Source organism: Schistocerca nitens, chromosome 6 (assembly GCF_023898315.1).
Source record: "Schistocerca nitens isolate TAMUIC-IGC-003100 chromosome 6, iqSchNite1.1, whole genome shotgun sequence".
NCBI classification, from domain to species: domain Eukaryota; kingdom Metazoa; phylum Arthropoda; class Insecta; order Orthoptera; family Acrididae; genus Schistocerca; species Schistocerca nitens.
In genome coordinates this window covers 361,181,073-361,206,014 of record NC_064619.1, presented here as the reverse complement: position 1 = coordinate 361,206,014, position 24,942 = coordinate 361,181,073, and the positions used below count along the sequence as shown (strand labels likewise).

At 42.9% G+C, this 24,942-nt stretch overlaps 1 protein-coding gene across 1 annotated transcript in view; it reads right to left on the bottom strand.

Annotated features, from left to right (window-relative positions):
• The window catches only part of LOC126263361 (neural-cadherin-like), a 454,211-nt gene that overhangs the window by 398,041 nt on the left and 31,228 nt on the right, over positions 1-24,942 (bottom strand). The window contains exon 2 of the mRNA XM_049960451.1: positions 24,631-24,768. Within this exon, the coding sequence (XP_049816408.1) occupies positions 24,631-24,768 (138 nt within the window). The remainder of the gene's footprint in view (positions 1-24,630; positions 24,769-24,942) is intronic.

The window sequence follows — 24,942 nt, the reverse complement described above, 5'->3', positions numbered from 1 at the left end:
TGAGACATATGGCCGCTGTAGACATTTTTGGTCCGATTCCCAGAACTAATAGAGGTTTTTGCTACATCTTTGTCGCTGTTGAACTCACTTCAAAATTTGTTACCTTCACTCCGTTACGCAAAGCTACTGCTAAAACTGTTTCGAAAGCATTTGTAAAACATTTTCTATTTCATGTAGGGCATGGGTTGAAAGTAATTTCCGACAATGGATCACAGTTTCGATCTGCTATATGGACACGCATGTTACGAGCTAGAAACATTTCTCCGATATATATATCCAGGTACCATGCTTCTTCGAACCCTTGTGAACGATTAATGAAAGAAATTGGTAAACTGTGTAGAATTTACTGCCATAAAAAACATATTGATTGGGACACACACATACTCTCAATCCAAGATGTAATTAATTCCATACCGAATGAATCTACTATGCTATCTCCGTCTGTTATACTGAAAAATGTTGAACCACCTAACAAAATTAAAGAATTAGTAACATTTCCTGCATCTCGTCGACTACGACACCATGAAATAATTGACATTGCGCTGAACAACATCAAACGTGCCGCAGAGCGCCGGAGAAGACAGCAAAAACAGGTTTGTACACGCCGTGAATTTCACATTGGACAGAAGATATTAGTACGTACACACTATTTATCCAACAAAGGAAAGAGCAGATGCAGTAAATTTGAGCTTCTATACGCAGGTCCATATCAAATTCGCAGCATTTCTCACCCCAATGTAGTACACGTCGAAACTGTGAGAACCAGAGAAACCAAAGGGAACCACCACGTGTCGAACGTCAAACCTTTTATTGAATGAAGATACTTTATGATTTATCACACTGTAATGCCATTTCCTAATTTTTTTATGACCACTTATGCAATTATATTCACATGAACACTTACTGATGATTATCGCATTTTTTCTTGGCAAATGCCCAACAAGGTAAGGTTAGCAGGTCGCTCTTCTTGTCGTTACACATTTGACAGTGCACATTTTCCAGATAAAATTACGTATCTTACGAATAATTATGCAATTCTCTCTAGTAATATATTAATTTTATCAAATTTTCTCTCTATTAAAGTCTTCAATTCTCGCCTCTATTAACTACACAACATACAAGCTGTACACAAACAAGATCACATTACTTGTCGTTATACACCCTAGACCGTGCATATTTTCCATTTTTATGTATATATGATTGTTTTCCTGTTTTGTTTGTATGTACTATGAAATATTTAAGATATAACAAACACCAGTTGACTTTAACATTTTGCCTTATGATAGCTAAACATCGTGACTACTTTACTTTTTTTTGCTGCTACATTGTGATACACTGTGTACATTTTTGCTTCTGAACACTGTCAATGTTTTTGACATATTACGTTTTCTGTCATGCTATGCTGTATGCTCAATTATGTTACTATAAACCAGTTTTTATCTAATGGGTATATGAATTAAATGCAAGACATTAATCTTTGTTCATCATTTTCAGAAAGAAATAACATGTAAACGAAATAAATTAAACAGAAATGGGAATTTCACCTTCCGAATGAACGAAAGAGGATGCAATACCTCGTGATGAAGAGTAAATGGATCAGCATTAACAAGCATTAACAAGAATATACTATACACATCGTAGAATAGCAGTCTTAACTAATTTTTTCTTTCAGAATACGAGGCGATTGATGCAGGCTGTCAGACAGAACTACACATTATAGTTTTAGTGATGAAATATGATAGAAATAAGGAATAGTTGTATAATGAATAATGAAGTGACTCTTTTGCAGATGATAATGAATGATGATGAATAATGATGAAGAATATCCTACTATGGATAATGAAGTTTTTCTTTACAGGTGATGATAATAATGGAGTTATGGTGATATGGATAATGAAGTTTTTCTTTGCAGATGAAAATAATGATGAAGTTTATATATTTGCTGTTAAGAGATGCTATGTAGTTATTTAAGTATTTTTTGCAGTTCGTTTTGACAGTATGTCTTATATTGCATGGTATGATGACTGAAGGTTTTGGAAAGGACAGCTAGAGAACATATATATTTTTATACACATTAATTCGAAGTTCACTACTTTTCAGCATAATATGCGTTTCTTCTTTCAGTTTCATAATCCATTTTGTATATTTTGCAGGAGAAATTATTCATGAAATTAATGTGGTATTAATATTTCTTTATTAAACCTATGTCGTTTATGAATGAGATCACATATACTTGTTTCATAACCTTGCTACAGCTGACTCATGACGAATGACGTTACACATCTTCATTTGCAGCAATAACTCAAAAGCAAACAAAGTAATTACCAGTCCCAAATAATGCTACTAGTTTAAGAGAGTTCTGAATAATACTGATCAGCTCTGAATAGTATGTCACTTCAATAATGACTTCTGAATAATACAAAAAAAAGTTCTTTGTAACTGACCAATGAATGCCACTGTTTATTGTAATAAGATTACCTATGATGCCAATGATTACTATAATTAGATGAATTATGTATAAATGCTATGCCAATAATTAACTCATTTTGAGTAATGACTTCTGAATAATACAAAAAAAATGCTTTGTAGCTGGCGAATGAATGTCACTGTTTATTGTTATAAGATTACCTATGATGCCAATGATTACTATAATTAAGTGAATTATGTTAATACTATGCCATTCATTAGCTTCTGTTTTGAATGATGACTTCTGATGGTTTGTAACTGGGCAATGAGTGCCAATAATTACTATATTCAGATAATTTTATGGACATTATTCTGTAATACTACATACATGGTACAGAAATGTTCAGTAACTGGGCGATGAGTGCCACCAATTACTCAAATCAGTTGTTAGACTAGTGTAATTCTCAATGAAGACTACTATGTGACTTAATGTCCTTCACTTTCTGACCTAATTACCGGAAATTACTGCAATATCCATTTGTCCTGTCTATCCTCATGATCATGGAGCACTATATTTGGTTTTTGCACTAATTCTACGTTGGTCTACTTTACAAGAACATGGTGTTGACACGACATGCTGTCCACCACCTTGAGCGATGGAGATGTTATTATGGTCCCACTGTTTGGTGTACTACCAAAATGATAGCATGGAATATTATTACGACATTTCAGTGTCTTGGTTACACTGATAAATACTTCAAGGAAAAGAACTTCAGATTGTCTCAATTGGTGTTGTGCTTCTGTAGAAAGATATGGACTTTCAGTGCAGCTGCGTGCAACCCTAAAGTGCTACAACCATGACGCAATCCTTCCCATTCCTTTCCTAATTCTTGTAAAATGATAAAGACATATACAGTGCGTGTGCACTTTCGTCATTTTGTTAATATGATTTGTATTCATTGCTTATACATTTTGTGATTTGCTGATATGTTCTGAACTTCATTACGTGTGCACTTTTGTCATTTGTCAATATGATTTGTACTCATTATGTTTATTTGTTGTAAAAATGTCAGAGAGTTTTACAGTGCGTGTGCACTTTATGCCATTTGTACTTTGATTCCCAGATATGTTCTGTATTACAGTGCGTGTGCACTTTCGTCATTTTGTTAATATGATTTGTATTCATTGTTTATACATTGTGTGATTTGCTGATATGTTCTGAACTGCAGTGCGTGTGCACTTTTGCCATTTGGTAATATGTTTTGTACTCATTGTGTATACATTTTGTCTTTACTTGATATGTTCTGAACTTCAGTGCGTGTGCACTTTTGTCATTTGTCAATATGATTTGTACTCATTATGTTTATTTGTTGTAAAAATATTAGAGAGTTTTACAGTGTGTGTGTACTTTATGCCATTTGTTAATATGATTTGTACTCATTACGTATACATTTTGTGATTCCCAGATATGTTCTGTATTACAGTGCGTGTGCACTTTCGTCATTTTGTTAACATGATTTGTATTCATTGCTTATACATTTTGTGATTTGCTGATATGTTCTGTACTCAGTGCATGTGCACTATATTTTATTTCATGTTCTGCACACACACACACACACACACACACACACACACACACACACACACATATATATATATATATATATATATATATATATATATATATATATATATATATATATATTCTGTGATTGTAAAGTTAATTAATTAAGAAAAATTTGTTGCTCATGGCAAGTCCAATTCACTCACCATCGCTGCCAAATTTTTGCCCCCCCCCCCCGTGGAGGGTTATGTAAGGTGTATGCTTCGAATCTCTGACCAGAGAGTAGTTTATTGTTAGTTGTTGCCTGTCGCGAGTTTGCGCTAGTCTGCGCGAGTCGACAGTAGTAGTTAGTCGGATACAGTAGTAGTCGGTCGGCTTTAGTAGCGAGTGGACGGTAGTAGTCAGCGGGTGTCGGCATGCGTCGGCTGTGTGCTCTGCTTGCGACTCTGGTCAGGACTCTGGAGGATGAGTATTGTTGTAGAAGGTAAAGAAGCAGCCTTGCGCATAATTAATAATGTTGTTAATTGTAATTTAATTTGTTAAAAAATGCCCCAATAATAATTTTTATAATATAAAGTAACTCTTTTGAAGAAAAAGCATTCATTTCAATTTAAAGAATTTTTCCAGTGCTTTATCATTGCTTCCAAGAATCAAAAAAATTATACGCCAGCATTGCACGAAGCTGTGTCGATAAATAAGAGCAGAAAGGGCCGAAGGTCAGCGCTGCTGTCCTTATAAAATTGACCAGATATTATTATTTCTGTTGAGAGGTTACATTTGGTTCATGGTTCATTATTTTATTAATATTATTGTGTGGTTCATGGTCAATTATCATTCCTTAATTTTTGTGGGGAGGTTACGCTTGGCTCCATTTCATTTAATTATTCAAATTTTCTGCTGGGAGGTTACAACACTAGTGGTTTAATTGCGTAAGAACTTGTTTAAGGATTGAAGTTCTATCACTCTGCAGAACTCAACATCGACATAAATCATTTCTGACTTTGAAAAATTGTAAAAAATTCCTTTTAATCTGGTTCTCACAAAATTACTTTGTACCTGAGAATGTTCATCATCCTCAAGTGTTAATAAAAAAAAAGAAAGGAAAATTTTCTTATATCTCATCGCTACACAGTCGTTTCGCTCTCCTAGAAAATTTTTTGTAGCACTTTGACCAGTTAGTTTTTCCACTTTCGATACACTAATACTAATCCATATGTAATACCTGATACTTAACACTGTTAGAAATTCCTTAAAATAACGTCGTACAACGTCTAGAGCGACACATGTTTAGTAACGTCAAATAGCTGCAGCTTTCACTAGCCACACACAAAGAGGAGAGAGAGCTGGGGTGTGGCTAATTCCTGCGGCCAGAAGCGTTCTCTTTTACTCTCGAAACTTCTAAGTTGCTAACGGATTTAAACGAGAATGTTATAAATGGCACAGCATCTCCGTTCTATGAGGCAACCTTTCCCCTTTAAGTTCAGTATTCGCAGAATGCTAATTAAATAGCGAGGGAGTTTGCCCAACAATAACGTACAAAGTAAAGCCGGCAGTGCTATAGATCCATCAACACGCGATACAGCACCAACGTCGCTATAACTATAGGCTCGGCTTTGTGGCTCCCTAAATGGCAGCACTGTTTGGCGAGTCGCGAAATGCTATCGATTGTGTGGCTCTTTGTTTCCTAAACGTACTGCCTTGCGTACCTCAATGGTGTAACACGCTAAAGACGAAATTATTGGTTAATCTCACAATTCACAGCACATTTTGCTAACAAATGTAATCTTCTATTTCGCGTTGTGACTGTATGAAAAAAATTATTACGAAACCACAATGTAAGCAGGTTCTTTCTTTTTACTACAGTAGTCCTTCGATGATGTTAAATCATTTTCTACGTCTCGTCGTTTTTCCAAAACAACAGGTACCATTATTTGGAGATCCTGCTCCATGCGCAGCGCAGTTGTCGCATTTCACTCGTATGGATTTATTTTTGCGGGGTTATATAAAGTCACAAATATATGAAATCCCAATAGAAACTGAAAAGGAATTAATTGGTAGGGACCTATCTGTCTGTGTCATTATACAACGGAATATCTGAGAGACAACGGAAAAAAATATACGTCGATCTAATAATTCCACCAAGACTGGTGTTTGTCATTTTGAACTGTTACTATGGGCTTAAGTTGTTGCTGTATGACGTAAGCAGTGTATGTCAATGAAAATGAAAACAATTTCCAAAGATAAGTTCCTTATCTCAGAGTCTCCTGCGTAGGATCATCTAGTATTTGTAAAATTTTGACCTTAAATGTTTGGAACAACTCGTAAGATCTCCAGAGAAGCTGCAAAATTTCAGTGAGAAAAATTTAGATCAAAAGCTAAACAAACAGAAATTTTATTTTTTCTCTGACTAGTATTGCAGGAGCTGAGTTCTGGTTGTTGATTCTAGGCTGTATCAACGCCTCAGCGGGGATACGTGAGAGAGAGTAGCTATCATTGATAACGTGCTTCAGAAGTAATAAATATGGGGTCTGAGGGCACATTTTTTGTGGAGGAAAGCACACATCTTCGTTACGACGGTTATCATTCAGAGGTCCACGGCCTATTAGATGCTATAAATAGCAGTCAGTCCAACTCAGAGTCTTGAGGCGAGATGAGAAGCTACAGCAATAAATAAGCAACGAACGCAGTACGCAAGGCACTGAAATGGAGGCAAACGATAAAGGCTGTTGACGTAGAAATTCGACGATGAGAATCCATTTGGCAAGCTGGGCTGAAACTAATTGCTCATTTTTAAAGAATAAAACGCAATTCGGAATGAAGGTTATCTTCAAAAGTATTGATGGTGAATTGAGAAGTTGCGTAGAGTATCACATTCTGCTACAGAATCTTAAAAATACAAGGGGCGTGAAAATTTTACTAGTTATTCTGTATAGGGGCTCGCGTCTTATCTGCCACGTGCAGAACGTGGCTTCTCGGCTGACCTTCGCAATGTTACATTGATCAGTTTCAGCGCCCCTGATTTTAAACTCGAAACTTACGTCAGTGTGAGAGGTAACCTTTCCGCTATTCGGACTTTTAGGTCAGTAACGTTTAAGATTACACTTTTTGAAAAAAAAAACATTTTTTTAAATGATTGATTATATCAGTAACTCAAGAACAAAATTAGTAAATTTGCTGGAAAGTTTAAAATACAAAGCCAGTAATTATTAACATTTATCATATGTGTATGGTAACGTTTTTACTGGTTTGTGTTGAACTATCTTCGATGAAATCCATTTTTCTTGCAAGGTTTTAGCTGAGAAAACATACATTCAAGTATGTTCATGTTTCATCTTTGTTTTGTATGACTTTGTACAACTGTCATTATAGGAAAGCTGGAGAGGAGCAGAAACTATTAGAGAACAAATTAACACAGCAAACAAAAAATTTACTTAACTTGTATTTCTCCGAGTGCAGTAAGACGCATTACAAATATTTCATCAAGAAAGAGACCAACTATCACAATATCAACAAGGATGAGGTTAGCTGTACTAAAGCACGAACGATGGAGTCGCAGTCTCAATGAGGCGGCGTCTGTGTAGCGTGTCGTAGCGAGTTGTAGCGAAGAGGCTCCTAGTGCGAGTGGCCTGTGTGTCTACCACCGGCCGTCGTATATCGTCGTGGTAGAGGGCTCTAGTAGTCCAGAGCCGCTGGACGTGTTACTCAGTGGGCGCACACCACTGGGCCCACCAGATCCGGCGCCACCGCTCTTGGCGTTCGATGGAAACTTGCAGTTCCATTGCCATCTTAAAGGCGCCGGTAGGGTTATTCCATACACGATACCACAATCTTCTTATTTAACACCACCTTTGGTCTTTGTTATCATCTTTCTCATCTCTACATTTGATTTTAACAGCTTTTGGACTAGGTGGTCTGATCTATAATTTTTTTTCTTTTTCTTGAATAACCTTAAGACCACTGAGTCGTGGGTTTTTGCCCAGCTTGTGAAGTACTTGAACGCTTCCAGAACAACGAACACAACAAAACTGGTAGTGGTCCACTTCTGCTCGTCCACATTATTTTGTTGAAACCATAGTCAGAGTATTCTGTTCTGTCGTGTATGCACTATGCGCTGTCTTTAGTGAATCAATCTTTTTAAGCCAAGCAAAAATTGTATTTTTTTAAAATTTAGAGTCATAACTTTAAACTACGGGGAAGTTGTACATGTTTTATTATACAGTCGCATTTTTTTTAAATTTTACGTACTAACTATCGGTTTTGGTACACAGTATACCATCCTCATGCCATCATATGATCAAAAAATCCCAGTACAAAGAATAATAATGCAAGAAAAAGCTGGATAATATTTTTCCTCTATTACAACAAACGTACAGTGTAGAGTGCAGTCTTAAAATGTGTAGGTTCACTCTATGTACAGAGTTTCGTCATTTTTGTTTCTTAAAGCAGACTCATAATGTTAAAGATACCTCAAAAACAAAAATAGCATAAAGTACGAAATTAGGAAATGACGTAGTAAAACAAAGAATAAAACAATCTCCATTGTAAGAAAACATTGTTTAGTTGGTTATGTAATTATGGTTTTTTTATGTTATCGATGTGCACGTAAGAGAGAGAGAGCAAGCTATCTTCAGGAGTTCTCGGAACTGGGGTGATGCAGAACTTTTTTTAATATGTGTACGTTACTCTGAAACACTCTTTGGTCTTGTCGTGGCACAGACTTTGCCTCTGTGCACACTGATACACGCTTAGTTGAAGTGTGGTAGGTGCTGGACGTATGTAGCAGTGCTGTGTTGGCTTGTGATTGTGTCTGTTAGATAAAGAAAGATTTATTGTAAAGGACAGCAAGGATGGATATGATGTATATACTTGTGTAGGAAAGAGAAAGGAATATACATTTTGAACACTGTTAGCTTCTTTTTGTTAAAGAGAAGAAGTTTATGGTAAGACTGCTGCATTGCGCACCTCATTTGTAGAAATGGTTATTGGGAGTTAGTAAACTTGCTTCACTTGCTCAGAGCTGAGAGAAAGACCATCCCTGAGTCATGTATTAATATATTAATTGATTATGCTGTTTGATTTTTATAGAAATTCTCTGTTAATATTGTAATCTTTTTAAATCATTGTTCACTTTGTTAAGCATAGTATTGTTCAGACCTATGTTATGTGTTTTAAGATCACAAGAAGCTTTACTCTGTCTTTTCGAATATGTGCTTCATTCTAAAATTTCATAGGAAAAGTTTACTCTCCCCACCTCACTGCCTATCATTACGCCTTACGCATGCGGTATGCAACAGCTGGAAATTTTATTTGAAATAGAAATCTAGCTTAGCCACTGCCTGCTTACTGTCTGCTCTTTTGCTTTCGAGAAATCTGCAATAATGTCACGACGCGAGGTAAGTGGATATTTTGATTAGGGCCAGATAATTGGTTTACTTCAATTGCGTATTTAATGTAAGACAAGTTGCTTTCATATCAGTTACAGTTTAGTTCAAATTAGATTCCGTTTAGTCAAAGTTTAGCATACGAGTTTAAGTTGGATAACAGTTTGGTGGGGACATAGTTTTGGTAGTACGTTGACTTTTATAGATGAGGTAAAGTTTGGCTAAATTCAATGCAGAAACAAAATATAGTGGGGAGTTTACAACACAGCAAAGTAGCAAATCCAAGCAGCCATTATTACATTTACGATTTCTACACAGTTTAGATCACTACAAGACATCAAACGGACCATGAATCTTTTAATCAAATAAGTGTCGTAATAATAAGAGCATTATACACTCCAAGACAAAAAAAAAAAAAGACTCCGACGAAGGAATTATCTGAATTGGACGGTAATCAGTTGAGTGTAGTACACGTGCAGAAAAACGAATGATTATAATTTCAGAAAAATGGGATGACTTATTGATCAAGTCAATAAATCATTGATCCACCTCTGCCCTTACGCAAGCCATTATTCGGCTTGGCATTGATTGACAGAGCTGTTGGACATCCCCCAGAAGGATATCGTGCCAAATTCTTTCCAAAGATCGTCAGAATCCTGAGCTGGTTGGAGGATTCTCCCCAAAGCTCCAAACGTTCTCAACTGGGCAGACATCTAGCGACCTCACTGACCAAGATAAGGTATGGCAAGCACGAAGACTACCAGCAGAAAATCTCGCCCTGTGTGGGGAGACATTATCTTGCTGAAATATATGCTCAAGTTGGCTTCCCAGGAAGGGCAACAAAATCGCATGTAGAATATCGTCGACGTAGCGCTGTGCTGGAATGGTGCCACAGATGACATAAAAAAAATTATTCTCCAGACCATCAACCCTCGTTGTTGGGCCATACAGAGGGCAATAGTAGGGTTGACATCCCACAGTTGTCAGGGGCGTCTTAGACACGTCTTCCGTCTAGAATCTCATTGAGTGGAATTGTCGTCAGTGACGAGTTCCATTTAGAACTGAGCCCTGATGAACGAAGGAGACGTGTCTGGAGACGCCCCACACCGCAGTGGAATACCAACATGACTCGCCCAACAGTCCGACAACCAGGAGTGATGGTCTGGGGTGGCATTTCTTTTAATAGTAACCCCGCTGGTTTTCATCTGCGTCATCCTTACAACATAGCTGTGCGTCGACGCTATTCTATCCTGTTTTGTTGCCATTCGTGGCAAACCAACCTAGGCTTACATTTCAGCAGGGGAATGCCCGACAGCACATGGTGAGAGTTTCTACTGCTTTTCTGCTTGCTTGCCAAACCCTACCTTGGCCAGCAAGGTTGCTGGATGTCTCCCCAACTGAGAAAGTTTGGAGCAGTATGGGCAGGGACGTCCAACTGGCTGGGGATATTGAAGATCCAACGCACCAGTTGGTCAGAATTTGGCACGATAACCCTCAGGAGGACATCCAACAACTCTGTCAATCAATGCCTAGCAGAATAATTGCATGCATAAGGGCCAGGGGTGGAACAACGCGTTACTAGCATGCTCAGTTTGTGAAACGATTTCTCGTCAATGAATCATCCAGTATTTCTGAAACTGTTGTCATTTGTTTGTGCATGTACATTACATCTACGAATTCCATTCGTTTCGGGTAATTACTTCGTGGTGCGTCGTTTTTTTGGTCTGAGATTGCATTTTAAAAACGCAAAATTACTTTTACTGAAAAGGAATCGTGGATTCAGAGGGAATAGTGCGGCTATGTATTAGCAGCAACGGTGGGTTGACGATCTTTTGCCGCATCTCTAGTTAAATCTTTATCCAAGCCAAGCTCTTGGCGACGCTGCATCACGTGTACTCTACGTCGTGTCGCAGTTCATTGGGCAGCCAAGTCCATGATGGCCGCTCCCTGTAGGTAATGTGGAGTTGTGAAAGGCTGCATCTATCGGCTTTGATATTAGGGACCACAAAGGGCCACAAACTAATTCATACAAACGTGCTATGTTGTGAATGGTATCAGAATACAATAAATAAATAAATTAAAAATTGTTAATTTCTCTTGTATTATCATTCTACGAACCGACATTCACTTCACAGAAGTTCTCCTTCGTAACTTGCGCGACTATTACTCCTGAATGAAAGGATATTGCGGAGACGTGGCTTAACCACAACCTGGGCGATATTCCCAGAAAGAATTTTTCACTCTACACAGCTGTGTGCGCTGATGTGAAAGCTACGCTGATATTAAAGCTGTGAGACCGGAGTTTGCGTTGCTCGGTTGGTAGAATACTTGCCTGCAAAATAAAATGGTCCCAGGTGCGAGTCCCAGTCCACTACACAATCTCCCACGAAATTTCACATACGCGCATACGCCACTGCGGAGTGAAAAATTAATTCTGGGGACATTCCACAGTCTGTGGCTTAGACATGTACCTCCAGTGTCCTCTCTTTAAGGAGTACTAGCCCCACAACTTCCGCAGGATAAGTTCTTCAAAATTTGGAAGGTGGCAGGTGAGGCACTGGTGTAAGTAAATCTATGAGGAAGGATCGTGAGACACGCTTGGGCAGCTTAGTTGGTAGAGCACTTATCCGCGAAGGGCAAAGGTCCTGGGATCGAGTACCGATCCGTCATATGGTTTTAACCTTCCAGGAATTTATAACTGCGCGCAGTCCGCTGCAGAGGGAAAAATTCATTCTGGTGGAGCTGTAGGTATGCTGTAGACAGGGGGGGGGGGGGGTGAGCTTGGAATGCGGCCACCCTGACACAGGCGCACCATTGCAGCCATTCTTCAAGGACGGCAGCGTACAGTTCTCTGCTACTTCCGCATTGCAGGATGGTGGGTTGGTGGTTCCGCAACTGTCGAACTATCCCAGGTTTTTATCACTTAGCAAGCTTGGGAGTGGTGGCACCAAGATGGATGGACCTCACTGTGTGTCTTGTACCAGTGGCGGTGCGGCTGGCTGCTAGGAGCTCAGGCAGTTAGTCAACTGTCGGTTGTTCGAATCCCGGGTACAGGCGTAGCGACTGAGTTAAAAGTATAATGCTAGCTGCCACAGTCTTGACTTCACACTACCGCTCAGCTGTCCGATGATGACATTCTGGTCCTCTGCGGTGGGGCGGGACGTTTAAATACCGCTGGAAGGCGCCGATTGTTGCAGAAGAAGCTGCGTTTCTGAGTCACATCGAAATTTCTCGATTAGGCCCGGTGTTCTAGGCGTGGGTGATGGAAAAAAAGCGGCTCTGAGCACTATGGGACTTAACATCTTAGGTCATCAGTCCCCTAGAACTTAGAACTACTTAAACCTAACTAACCTAAGGACATCACACACATCCATGCCCGAGGCAGGATTCGAACCTGTGACCGTAGCGGTCACGCGGTTCCGGATTGCAGCACCTAGAACCCCACGGCCGGGGAGATGGAAGCCAAAATGGAGAGAAGTTAGGTGGAGCCCTACTGGTAAATCCATGAGAGGGTGGGCAGCAGGCGGGTGACAGCCCAAAGCTGCAAAAAGAATAGGAAGGGTGAGAAGGGGAATAGCGGATAGCGATGGCATTGGAAACCAAGAGCTAGGACTGCTGAATCGAAAGGGGAGGGATCCCAGCGTCAACCAGAAGACTATCGACTGGACTAGTGCAAAAGACACCAGTGCGAAGCAGATATAGCTGTTATAAACTGTGTCCAAGAGGAGCACCGTGGGAGGGCATCTGATCCATAAACTTGAGAACCATAATCCAGATGGGACAGAACTAATACCCAGTAAAGGAGCAGAAGTGTCGTATCATCTGTGCCCCAGGAGGTGTGGACAAGGAAGCAAAGGAAACTGAATTTACGGAAATAGCCAACCATCAGATGATGGATAGGGGGAAACCAAGTAAGTTTAACCAATCCCTGAGCGGAGAAAATCTCCAACCCTGGCCCTTAGGATTGACGTTCTGTCGTGTTGACCCCTTAATACAGAGCCCTGGGGAACGCCATTCTCCTGGGTCCGCGGAGAGCTGAGACTGAACGACTGGCGGGACAGGAATTGGCGAATAAAAATCGGGAGGGGGCCGAGACCCTAGTCGTGGAATGTGAGGATGATGTGATGGCACCAAACCTCGATAAGATGGTGGCGCTGATAAAAAGCCTGTCGAACTGCTGTTTCCAACCGAAGTAGACGATCTATTGGAGACTGTCCTTCCTGAAAGCCACACCAAAAAGGAGATGAAAGACTGAGATTGAAGGACCCAATTGAGCCGTTCGGCCACCATCCATTCTCGTAACTTGCAGGGGACATTTCTCAGGCTAATGTGCCAGTAACTGTCAAGAGACGACGGATCCTTGTCATGCTTCAGGACAGGAACCACAATACTGTCTCTCCACTGAGAGGGGAAAATGCCTTGGAGCCAAATATGGTTAAACATAGGGTTCTGCGGCTGCTGTCACAGTCAATAAAATTCTTCTGGATTTGAGGCTGCATTGTCAACAATAAAATTACGACGTTTCGGTGGCTATTGCAAGACGCCTTCCAAAGGGTGTATTGCTAACTGCAGCTAGCAATACACCCTGAGGAAGCCGAAACGTCGGAATTTTATAGTTGACAATGCGGCCTCAAACCCAGAAGAATTTTATTGATTGGAGGAGAGGTTGATGTTGTGGAGGACTGAGGTGTTGAAGCAACTGGTTATGGATGGAGTCAGGACCAGGAACTGAATTGTGAGAAAGGGCCAGAAGAAGCTCCCATTCGGTAAAAGGTTCATTATAGGATTTCTGATAAGGGACAAGGGATAAAACATAACCGCGAAGCTTCAGCCCACTGTTTCCGGTGGAGGAAGGCTGCTTCATAGGAGGCTGTCACTAAAGCCATCGCAAAAAGGGTTGTGAAGTGTTCCCTGAGAACTGACTGACCTGTACAAAGGCCATTTGGAAGGGCAAGGACCAGAATGAAAGAATGCCAAAGCCAGCCTTGGAAGATGCAGAGTGTAGCCCACACCTGTCTGCTCTGTTTGATTAAGTAATGGGCTTTGGTACGAAGACGTTTAAAGATAATAGACAAGCGGAGGACAGGTGCCACTTAAGATGTTGGAAGGCATGACGACGATCACTGATACTGGTGGCAATAGCCATACTCCACCATGGAACTGGACGATGTTGAACGGGGCCTGTCAAGCGGCAACGTCGGCAGTACGGATTGTCGGACCGGTCACGGACGACAATCTGACAAAGAAGGTGAAGAAGTAACGTGGGAGGTATACAGAGGCCAATCAGCTTGATGGAAAGCCCAGTGGGAAAACCTGGCGAGCAGGGACCAAGAACACCAAGAGAGAGGTGGGAGAGGGCAGTGGGGAAGGAGTGAGGATGGGGAGGGAGCTGCAGGGGCAAGGAAATGCTAAGTAGTTTTGAATGTATTATGTTGGAGTTCTGAGCATTGGACAGTGGACAAATAATTGGTGCTCGTTTGGTGGCTGTTACCATGACCTAAGTAGATGAATTTGGTGTTCCCAAATCTAAGATTTACACTGCATAGAGGGAAAGTGGGGAAACATCTGCTAAGTCATAATGTGGACGAAAACGTGTGTTCAATCATCGTGATGAATGGTCATTGAAGAGAATTGTGATGAAAAATAAGAAGCTGACTGCTGCAAATGTCACTGCATAGCAGAATGTTGCCCTCGCAAACTCTGTCAGCACCAACACAACACGAAGGGAATTACAGGGAAAGCTGGCTCTCCAAAACCACTCATCAGTGATGCAAATGCCTGAACAGGAAATCGTGGTGCCAAAGCCATGCAAAAGCTTGCACAGGAAAACGTGGTGTCAGAGCCATAGAACCTGGGCTATGGGACAATGGAAGAATGTCATTTGGTTGGATGAATCTTTTTCCACAATAACTTCGGGTCGAGTTTATATTTCAAGAGTGAAACACAGGGGGGGTTCGGTGATGATTTGGGCAGCCATACATGGGCCCCATTGTTACTGCCAAGGATTATGTGATCCTTTTGGCTGATCATATCCATCCCATGGCACAATGGTGAAAGCTATTTTCCAAGCCGTCAGGCCACCTTTTTACACAGATCACAGCATCTGGGACTGATTTTGTGAGCACGAGGATCAATCGTCGCATCTTTCCTGGCCACAACAGTCACCACATCTCAGTATTATTGAGCCTTTGTGGTCTGTGTTGGTGAGATGTGTGCTTGGTCACTATCCTCTCCATGATCATTACCTGAACGTGCCATTATTTTGCGGGTGGAATGGTGGAATGGCATAATATTCTCTTGAAAATCGTACTGGACCCTTATTTACCCATTCCTACACCTTATTAGACATAGTAATGTGTTATGATGATGGAACTTGAACTCTCTGTCCGCCTCCCCATATTGCGCTATGCAAAGCTTCATAATCAGCCCAAAATTTAGCTACTTCCTCCAGCAAACACTGAATTGTCATCTGGGTTTCCAGTCTCGTGCTGACAGACTTTTTGCTTACTACCTTCACCAAAAGCGTATAATACACATACACGAAAAAGAAATAAAATGAAATTAACCTCTATTGGTCCACCATGTAGAGTCCAATAGCTTTTCTGACCCCAAATATAATGGGTGTAGACGTGGGCAACTGTCCCTCTGCCGGAGGTGGGTGAAGGTGTTGACAATGTAGACAGCCAACTTGTTGGTGAAGCTCTTTATTCATAAACATACACGTAGTGGTGTAACTGTAGCTGGCAGACTACAGTTGATATGCGATAACCATCAGACCTGAACGTGCTGGCACAGATGCCCCAACACAGGTGTTCCCCTACGAAGGCAGCATACAGGTTTCTGCTCTGTCTGCATTGCAGTGGACGATGCTAGCTCCACAATAGGGTGGGGCGGCAGAGCCAGTAAATCTGCCCCAGGTATCGAGTACAGACCTCTGCAGCTAGAGAGTGGCGGTACGAAGCTAGGTGGATCTCAAAGTGTGTCTCGAATCACGTGTCGGCATTACTGTGGCTGGCTGCCAGGACCCAAGACAGTCAGTCAACGCTTAACGGTGCAGGTCTTGGAGACGGCAGTGGCGGCTGCATAATATGTACGGCACTGGCTAAAACTGTGTTCCATGCACCTGCATTTGGCAGGCAGTGCATTATCCAAGAACACCTCTTGGTGTGACTAAAAGGTTGAAAGATTCGAATGAAAGGGCCGAAGCCTGTGGCCGACTGAAGCTTTGCGCCGGTCCATAGCGTGTGCTGATGTTGCGTAATATGAAACAGGGTGATTTTGCTGGAGGGGGACGAATTTCAGAAAAAAATTCATGAAAGGATAAGGACATAGGGACATAATAGCTCGAAATGCGTCCCAAGGAAGGTACACCCACTTGAAATTCAAGAAAAAAATTGTTTAATACTGTAGAATATGACCCTTCAATATCAGTGCAAGGCAGGTGGTCTGCTTGCATGTGGAAAGCCAGACGACCCCATGGAACATTCCCCATCACAACCACCACTGTCCGTAGTATTTATAACATGCACAGACCTTACTGATTGTGGACTTGCCTCCGCAGCGACGGTTTTATCACTGGTTTGTCGCTCAGGTCACCGTAGTGCCGGAGTTTTTGTCAGCCATCCTATTCCAAAATGATGCTACCTTTATGAAGGGTAGCATCATTAACCTCCACAGCACTCACCTGTCGTCTACCGACAATCCCCGTGATATTGTTGCAACCAGCTATTAGATCTGGTTCAGTCTGTGTGTAGACGGTGATTATTGACGACTGCCTTGTGGGATGAATGAAACTTCCACAACGCTTCACAGGCAAGACGTATCTGAATTAACTGTCGGTGACTTTGTGTTACCTGCTGGAAGACGTGCCTTTGGTGGTACGAAGGGTAATGTGGCCATAAGTCCATTGGACTACCATTTAGGACCAGTGAATCGCTTGTGTGTTCAGTGAGGTCCTATCAGTAGCAATATGCACAACATCTACAATGATTCTGGTTCGAATATGTGTGATGTTCGATTGCGTACTGCTGCCTTTTGGCCCAAATAACGTTTAAACACTAATGCACATAAGAAAATAATTATTGAAACATTAATATGATTAAGCTTAGGTTTAAAAAACGTATCTGAAATCAGATTGGCAAATAAAAACTTAACGAGTTTCTAGATTCCGAAGGCTTACTATGTAGACTAATGTACATGTTTAAATTCTACTTGTAAATTTATTACAACTATAAAAATAGGAAACACGTTCGAAAAGGTGGCCATATAACTCTAAATGGATTTACTAAAATCATTGAGATAAACTGATCGATGGAGCATTTATCATATCTTGGCTATTATATTACGACGGTCTCTTGTTCACCTTTCTCCATGAATTTAATAATTAACTAACTGAAAGTGCTGATCCTTTACAGACACGGATAATGACAGAATCGATTCAGAACAATGACTTAATAGATCATGATTATTATGAATAGTCAAGAATTATGAACACACAGCCAAGCCAAATTCCACATGCCACCATATGTTATTGATTGCGTACACACTGAAACTTGAACGGTAACCGACTGCGGCGCGAATGACCATTTTAAGAAATCGTTAGCAAAACAGCCTAACAGTCGCAGCTAGTTGGTTGGTTTGTTTAAAAGGAAGGGAGGGGGGGAGTAGATAAAACTGCGAGGTCATCGGTCCCTTGTTCCCAGTTGAACAATTACCCAAGGGAAAGAAGAAAACAAAGAAAACGTACGGCACTATAACAGGAGAACGGAAGAACCAGAAGAACAACAGAACATCAACGAACACGACAATGGACAAAACAGAACAAGAAAACCCCAGTGAGACGCAAGAAACAGGGTGAGGAGATTAAAAACAAGAAAGCAGATTACCATGGCTGGCTGACCATGAGAATAAAACAGAAGAAACCAGCCACTCTGCAACACATTAACACCTCTACCCTAAAAGCCCTAGAGTGGAGGACACAGAGGGACAAAGGACATGTGCTAAAACTCAGATCAAGTGATAAAACCTAACCTCACGAATAAAACGTAAAACTAAAGCTGCTGTTGAGGTATTGTCACCCAACACCGAAGGTAGGGTGCTGGGAAAGTTAAAATTCCACCGCAGAGCGGCTAAAAAGTGGGCAATCCAGCAAGAGGTGGACGACAGTCATTTAGGAGCCACAGTGACACTGAGGTGGGTCCTCATGGCGGAGGAGGTAACCCTGTGTGAGCCACGTTTGGTCAATGCAGAGTCGACAAAGGACAGCTGATTCCCTGCAAGAAGCCCACAGGCAAGACTTCCACACATTCGCAGTCTCCTAAATGACACGCAGTTTGTTGTGCGTACTGTTATGCCACTGCATCTCCCAAAGCCGACAAACCTTGCTGCGTAAGACAGAATGCAGAACAGTTTCAGAGATGCTTATCTCCAGGAGCGGATCCTGCATAGCCTGTTTGGTCAGCCTGTCAGCAAGTTCGTTGCCTGGGATTCCAATGTATCCTGAGTTGGTTGGTTGGCTTAGAAGAGGGGGGGGGGGGGAGGGTAGGCCCAAAATGCGAGGTCATTGGTCCCTTGTTCCCGGTAAAATAATTACACAAAGGAAAGAAGAAAAGAAAGAGATGTACAGCACAATAACAGGAGAAAGTAAGAACCGAAAAAACGACAAAAGGACAAACCAACACTACTGTGGACAAAATAGGAAAAGAAAACCACAGAGAGAAGCAAGAAACAGATAAAAGGGTAAAGACAAGAGAACAGATGACCGTGGCTGGCCGACCACGAGAATAAAAAGGAAAAGCCAGACGCTCTGTGACAGATTAAAACATCCACCCTAAAATTATAAGAATTCAGAATGCAAAGGGACAAAGGACATGCGCTACAACTTATATAGAATGATAAAACCCACTGTCATGTGTAAAATGTAAAACTAAATTAGCAGATGAGGCGTTGTCAGCTAAAATTAATGGCAACTAGTCTGGTAACTGAAGAGTCCATTGCAGGGCAACCAAAGAAGGACAGCTTACCAAGATATGGGCCACTATCAGCCGGGCTCCGCACTCACACTGAGATGGATTATCACGGCGCAGGAGGTTACCATGTTTCACCCAAGCATGGCCAATGTGGAGCCGACAGAGAACCACAGAGTCCCTGCGAGAGGCCCATATGGTGGACTGACACACATTCGTAGTCTCCTTAATGGCACGCAGTTTGTTGTGCATGCTGAGGTTACGTCATTTCGTCTCCCAAAGCCACAAAACCTTGTGGCTTAGTACTGAATGCAGGTCAGTTGCAGAGAAGCTGAATTCCTTAAGCGGTTTCCGTGTAGCCTGTTTGGCCAACCTGTCGGCAAGTTCATTGCCTGGGGTTCCGACGTGACCTCGGGTCCTGACAAACACCACTGAACGACTGGACCGTTCCAGGACATAGATAGATGTACTCCAGGATGATGGCTACCAAAGGATGACGAGGATAGCACTGGTCGATAGCTTGTAGGCTGCTCAAGAAGTCAGTACAGAGAAGAATCGACTCCCCAGGGTAAGAACGGATGTGCTCAAGAGCACGAGATATAGCCACCAGCTCCGCCGTAAAAACACTGCAACCATTGGGCAAGGAATGCTGTTGAATATGTCCTCCATGGACATACGCGAAGCCGACGTGAGCATCAACCATCGAGCTGTTGGTGTAAAGCACTTCGTGGCCTTAGTACATGTCAAGGATCGAGAGGAAGTGGCAGCGGAGAGCCACAGGGTTAAGTGAGTCCCTTAGGGCCATGTGAAAGGTCCTGGCGAAACTGCGGCCTAGGTGTACACCATGGAGGTGTACGTGAATGGACCTCAAGTAAATGTGGTAAAGGCAAGGACTCCAGTTTGGAAAAAAGGGATCGGACACGAACTGCAATTGGAAGCCCTGACTTGGGCCGCCGATTCGGGAGATAAACCGTCGTGGGTGGGAAGAGGAGACGATGACTCAGATTCGCAGGACAACTACAAACGCGTGCAACGTAACTGTTCAGCAGTTGTGCACACCTAACCTGCAATGGAGGAACTCTGGTCTCCACAATGACGCTGGTCACCAGACTCGTCTTAAAAGCTCCTGTCGCTAGGCGAACGCCACAGTGGTGCACTGCACCTGTTATCGACGCTCAGCAACACCAGTACTGGTGGAGCAGGACCAAATGCAGAAGTCGTCTGCATACAGAGAAGGTGAGACAGACGGCCCTACAGCTGCTTTTAGACCATTAATGGCTACTAAAAATAGAGAAACTCTCAATACAGAGCCCTGTGGGACCCCATTCTCCTGGATATGGGGGAAACTATGGGAGGCACCAACTTGGACATGGAAAGTATGAAGCGTCAGGAAATTTTGAATAAAAATCGGGAGGTCCCACTTGTATAATGTGGCAAGGATATGATGTCACCAGGTGGCGCATACGATTTTCGTAAATAAAAAATGACAGCAACCAGGTGTTGGCGTCTGAAAAAGGCTGTTCGGATGGCGGACTCGAGGGACACCAGATTATCAATGGTAGAGCCACCCTGACGGAAGCTGCCCTGACATGGAGCCAGCCGACATACCATACGTTCCAGCAGCTTAGAAAGAACGTTGATGAGGCTGATGGGCCGATAGCTATCCATATCAAGCATGTTTTTACCGGGTTTGAGCACCGGAATGATGGTGCCCTCCCGCCATTGAGATGGAAAGACCCCATCGCACCAGATCCAGTTGAAGACGACGAGGAGATGTCACTTGTAGTCAGGTGAGAGATGTTTAATTACCTGACTGTGGATCCGATCTGGCCCAGGAGCTGTGTCAGGGCAATGTGCAAGAGCACTGAGGAGCTCCCACTCTGTAAATAGGGCTTTATAGGATTCACTGTGGCGTGTAGGAAACTAGAGCACTTTCCCTTCCATCCGCCGTTTGAGAGTGGGAAAGGCTGGAGGGTAGTTCTCCGACGCAGAGGCTCTAGCATTGTGCTCAGCAAAGTGCTCGGCAATCGCGTTTGCGTCGGTGGATAACACGCCATTTATGTTAACACCGGGAACACCTGTTGGTCTCTGGTAAAAGGAAGATGGGGAAGTTGGCACTACCACATAGGTCCTCATGCGCTCTCCAGTGGATAGATGGGAGAAGTCCTGGACTGACAATTGATAAATCAATGGCCGTGTAACTACCATGAGCCACACTGAAATGTGTGGCGGCCCCATTATTTAAGAGGCAGAGGTCGAACTGAGACAGTAAAGTTTTGACATCTCTCCCTCGGACAGTAAGCACAGTGCCATCCCACAAGGGGTTATGAGCGTTAAAATCTCCCGCTAGTAGGAAAGGTTTAGGGAGTTGATCAATCAGTGCAGTTAATACATTCAGGGATACTGCGCCATCTGGAAGAAGATATTCATTGCAGACAGTTATTTCCTGCGTCGTCCTTATTTTAACAACAACAGCTTCAAGAGGGGTTTGAAGGGGCACAGTTTCACTACAGAATTAGTTTAGGACATAAACGCAAATTCCACCTGACACTCGATTGTAGTCACTACAGTTCCTGTAGTATCCCTTATAGCTTCCGAGGGCAGGGGTCTACATTGCCGGGAACCAGGTTTCCTGGTGGGCAATGGAGAAAGCAGGTTTAAAGCTTAACAGTTGCCGTAGCTCAGGCAGGCGGGGGAAAAAAGCGCCGCAATTCCACTGGAGGATGACGTCATCGTGAGACTGGGAAGGCATGAAACTCTCAATGAGGCAGATTACGCCTGAGGGTCACGTGCGCCACCGACTTTTTGCCGGAGTAGACTATGTCCATTGTGCCTGAGGGTCCGGCGAGATCTAGTTGCTCTGTGGACGCCAGAATCTCCACATCAGCCGCAGACGCACAGCTTGTAGGTAGCAGTGGTGTGGGTGCCACCTGGCTGGGAGGACTTCATTGATTCAGTCTCCGGGACTGAGGATGAGCATGAAGGCCTACGACCAGCTGCTTTTGGGCTCTTCAGCCACTGGCGGGTGTCATCTTTCCCACTAGCAGAAACCTGGGAAGGGAGTGATCCAAGGGACCCCTTCCTAGCGAGAGGAGCCGAAGAAGACTTATGCTTCTCCGGCTCAGAAGTGGGGACTGATATCCCCAACACGTGAGGGAGGGGGTGAGTGTTGCTCCTGAAGTAGGTGGTGCAGGAGCAACAGGGAGGGAAGTGTCTCCCACCATCAAGGGGGCATGTGTAGTCTTCTGGTTCTGAGAGGCGACAGGAACGCGAGGAACTGATGGGGCGACAACTGTTCTTGTAGCGGAGGTCATAGCCACAGTATGAAGGCGCTCATATTTCCTCTTAGCCTCAGTGTAGGTCAGTCGGCCAGCGTCTTATATTCCATGATTTTTCTCTCTTTCTGTAAAATCATGCAAGGTGAATGATGCTCTCCGCAGGTGACACAGATGGGAGGTCACCAGAACAGGAACAGATGTACTGAAGTGTACGAGATATGGCCACAAGCTCTGCAGTAAATACACTGCAGCCAGTGAGCAAGGAATGCTGTTCAATATGGCCTCTGTGGACACAGGCGAAGCCAACATTACCATCAGCCATCGAGCCGTCGGTGTAAACAACTTCAGAGCCCCGGAACACGTCAAGAATCCAGAGGAAGTGATAGCAGAGAGCGGCGGGGTTAACGGAGTCCTTAGGGCCATGCGAAATGTCCAGATGAAGCTTCGGCCGACGTGTACACCATGGAGGTGTACGTGAATGGGCCTCAAGTAGAGGTAGTAAAGGGAATGACTCCAATTTGGAGAGAACGTATCGCACGCGAACCGCAATCGTGAGCCCCGACCTGGGCCGCCGATGTTGGTGATGAACTGCCGCGGCTGGGAAAAGTTCATAACTTCCTTCCTTTTACATGCCTTGTTAACCGTTTTACACCACAGAGGAAACTAATAACCACGCTGCCATTGATGCAGTAACTGGAGTAATTGCCTGGGTTATGGCAACGAAATACACGCAATATTTCTTCTGAAAAGCATTTGACTCCAGCAAAAGGACGAGGTCATCGGAGTTGGAACGCAGATTGGGAAGGAAATCGGTCTTGCCATTTGAAAAGAAACAGCCCGGCATTCGCCGAAAGAAATTAAAAAAAAAAAACACGGGAAATCTGAGCCTAGATGGGCAGACGGGAATTCGAACCACCATCTTCCTGAATACGAACCCAGTGTTTCACCGCTGCGCTACATCTCTCCGCCGTTGTACTATATAGCACAGTAGAGATTATTAACGGAAGTACAGCTACGTGGGGCATAAAAACAAAATTTGATGATTATTTGAGAATGCATGACGCGGCATGTTATCTTCGATGGACAGTCATTGACAGATGCTGAAGAAATTTCACGTGGACCCCACGGAAATGTGCAGGGGATCTTGCTACTCAAGATGTATGTTAGTGACTTGACAGGCAGTGTTAATTTTTGCTGGTGAGGCTGTTATGTATCGTGAGATACCATCTGAAAAAATGTTGCACAAATGCCCACTCAGACCTTGATAAAATTTCATCCCAGTGAAAACATAGAAATGTCAAACAAGCAACTTCGCAATTATGAAAGAGCGCCAATTGGAAGTAGTCGACTCGTAGAAGTGATTCGTGGATGTATGAAATAGAACGATGAAATACTCAGTCGTTGGAAAGCTAGTGGCAGACTTCCGTTAACAAGTAGAATACTGGGAAAATGCAATGAGTCTGTAAAGAAAATTGTTTACAAAACACTCAAGGGACTCATCCTAGGATACAGTTGAATTGCGTGGGATCCACACCATAAAGGAATAATGGGGAATACTGAACGTATACAAAAAAGGGCAGCAAAAATGGTCATATGTTTGACTCACAGGAGAGGATAACAGAAGTACTTAAAGACATGAGACGGCAGGCATCTGAAAATAGGTGTGACCTATTCGGAAAAAACCTACTTACAAGGTTTCAAGAAGCAATATTAAGCGAATAATCTAGGAGAGTACAACAACCCCTTCCATATCACTTTCGTAGCACTCACGAAGCCAAGATTAGACTAATTGAAGAGCTCTCAGAGGCCTTTAAGCGAAGACGCGTTTCAGACGCGAATGGAACGGACATTAAACCTGACGTGCGGTGCAATGGGGCGTACCGTCTGCCACGAAGTCCACAGTTGTTTGTCGAGTCTGGGTGTAGTGCAGAATCTTCATTCAAGTTACGCTCCCTTACACATTTAAATGGCATTTTGGGATACAGTTTCTTCTAAGCACTGGGATACGAGAACGAATTTTGAAGGCGCAAACATACCTTGAGAACAAATATCTCGCCAGTGTCCCTGTCGATGTGGAAGCTGCTGCTGGCGGGGTTGTTGGGGTCAACGCCCTCGCCTGTCAGGGAGTATGCGATGCCCAGAAGTCTGTCCGTGTCGCAGTCCTTCGCAGTCACCTGCAAAAACACAGGTGCATCGTAAATACACACGGACACTCTCCAAGAGACAACAAAGCTGTTTTCACAAGGAATACAATCAGGAAAACGTATCCACTACTTACACTCAAATAAATAAGCTCACCAAACAAAACATTGGGCACACCCTTAAAAGAACGCACTGGTAGCTTTAGA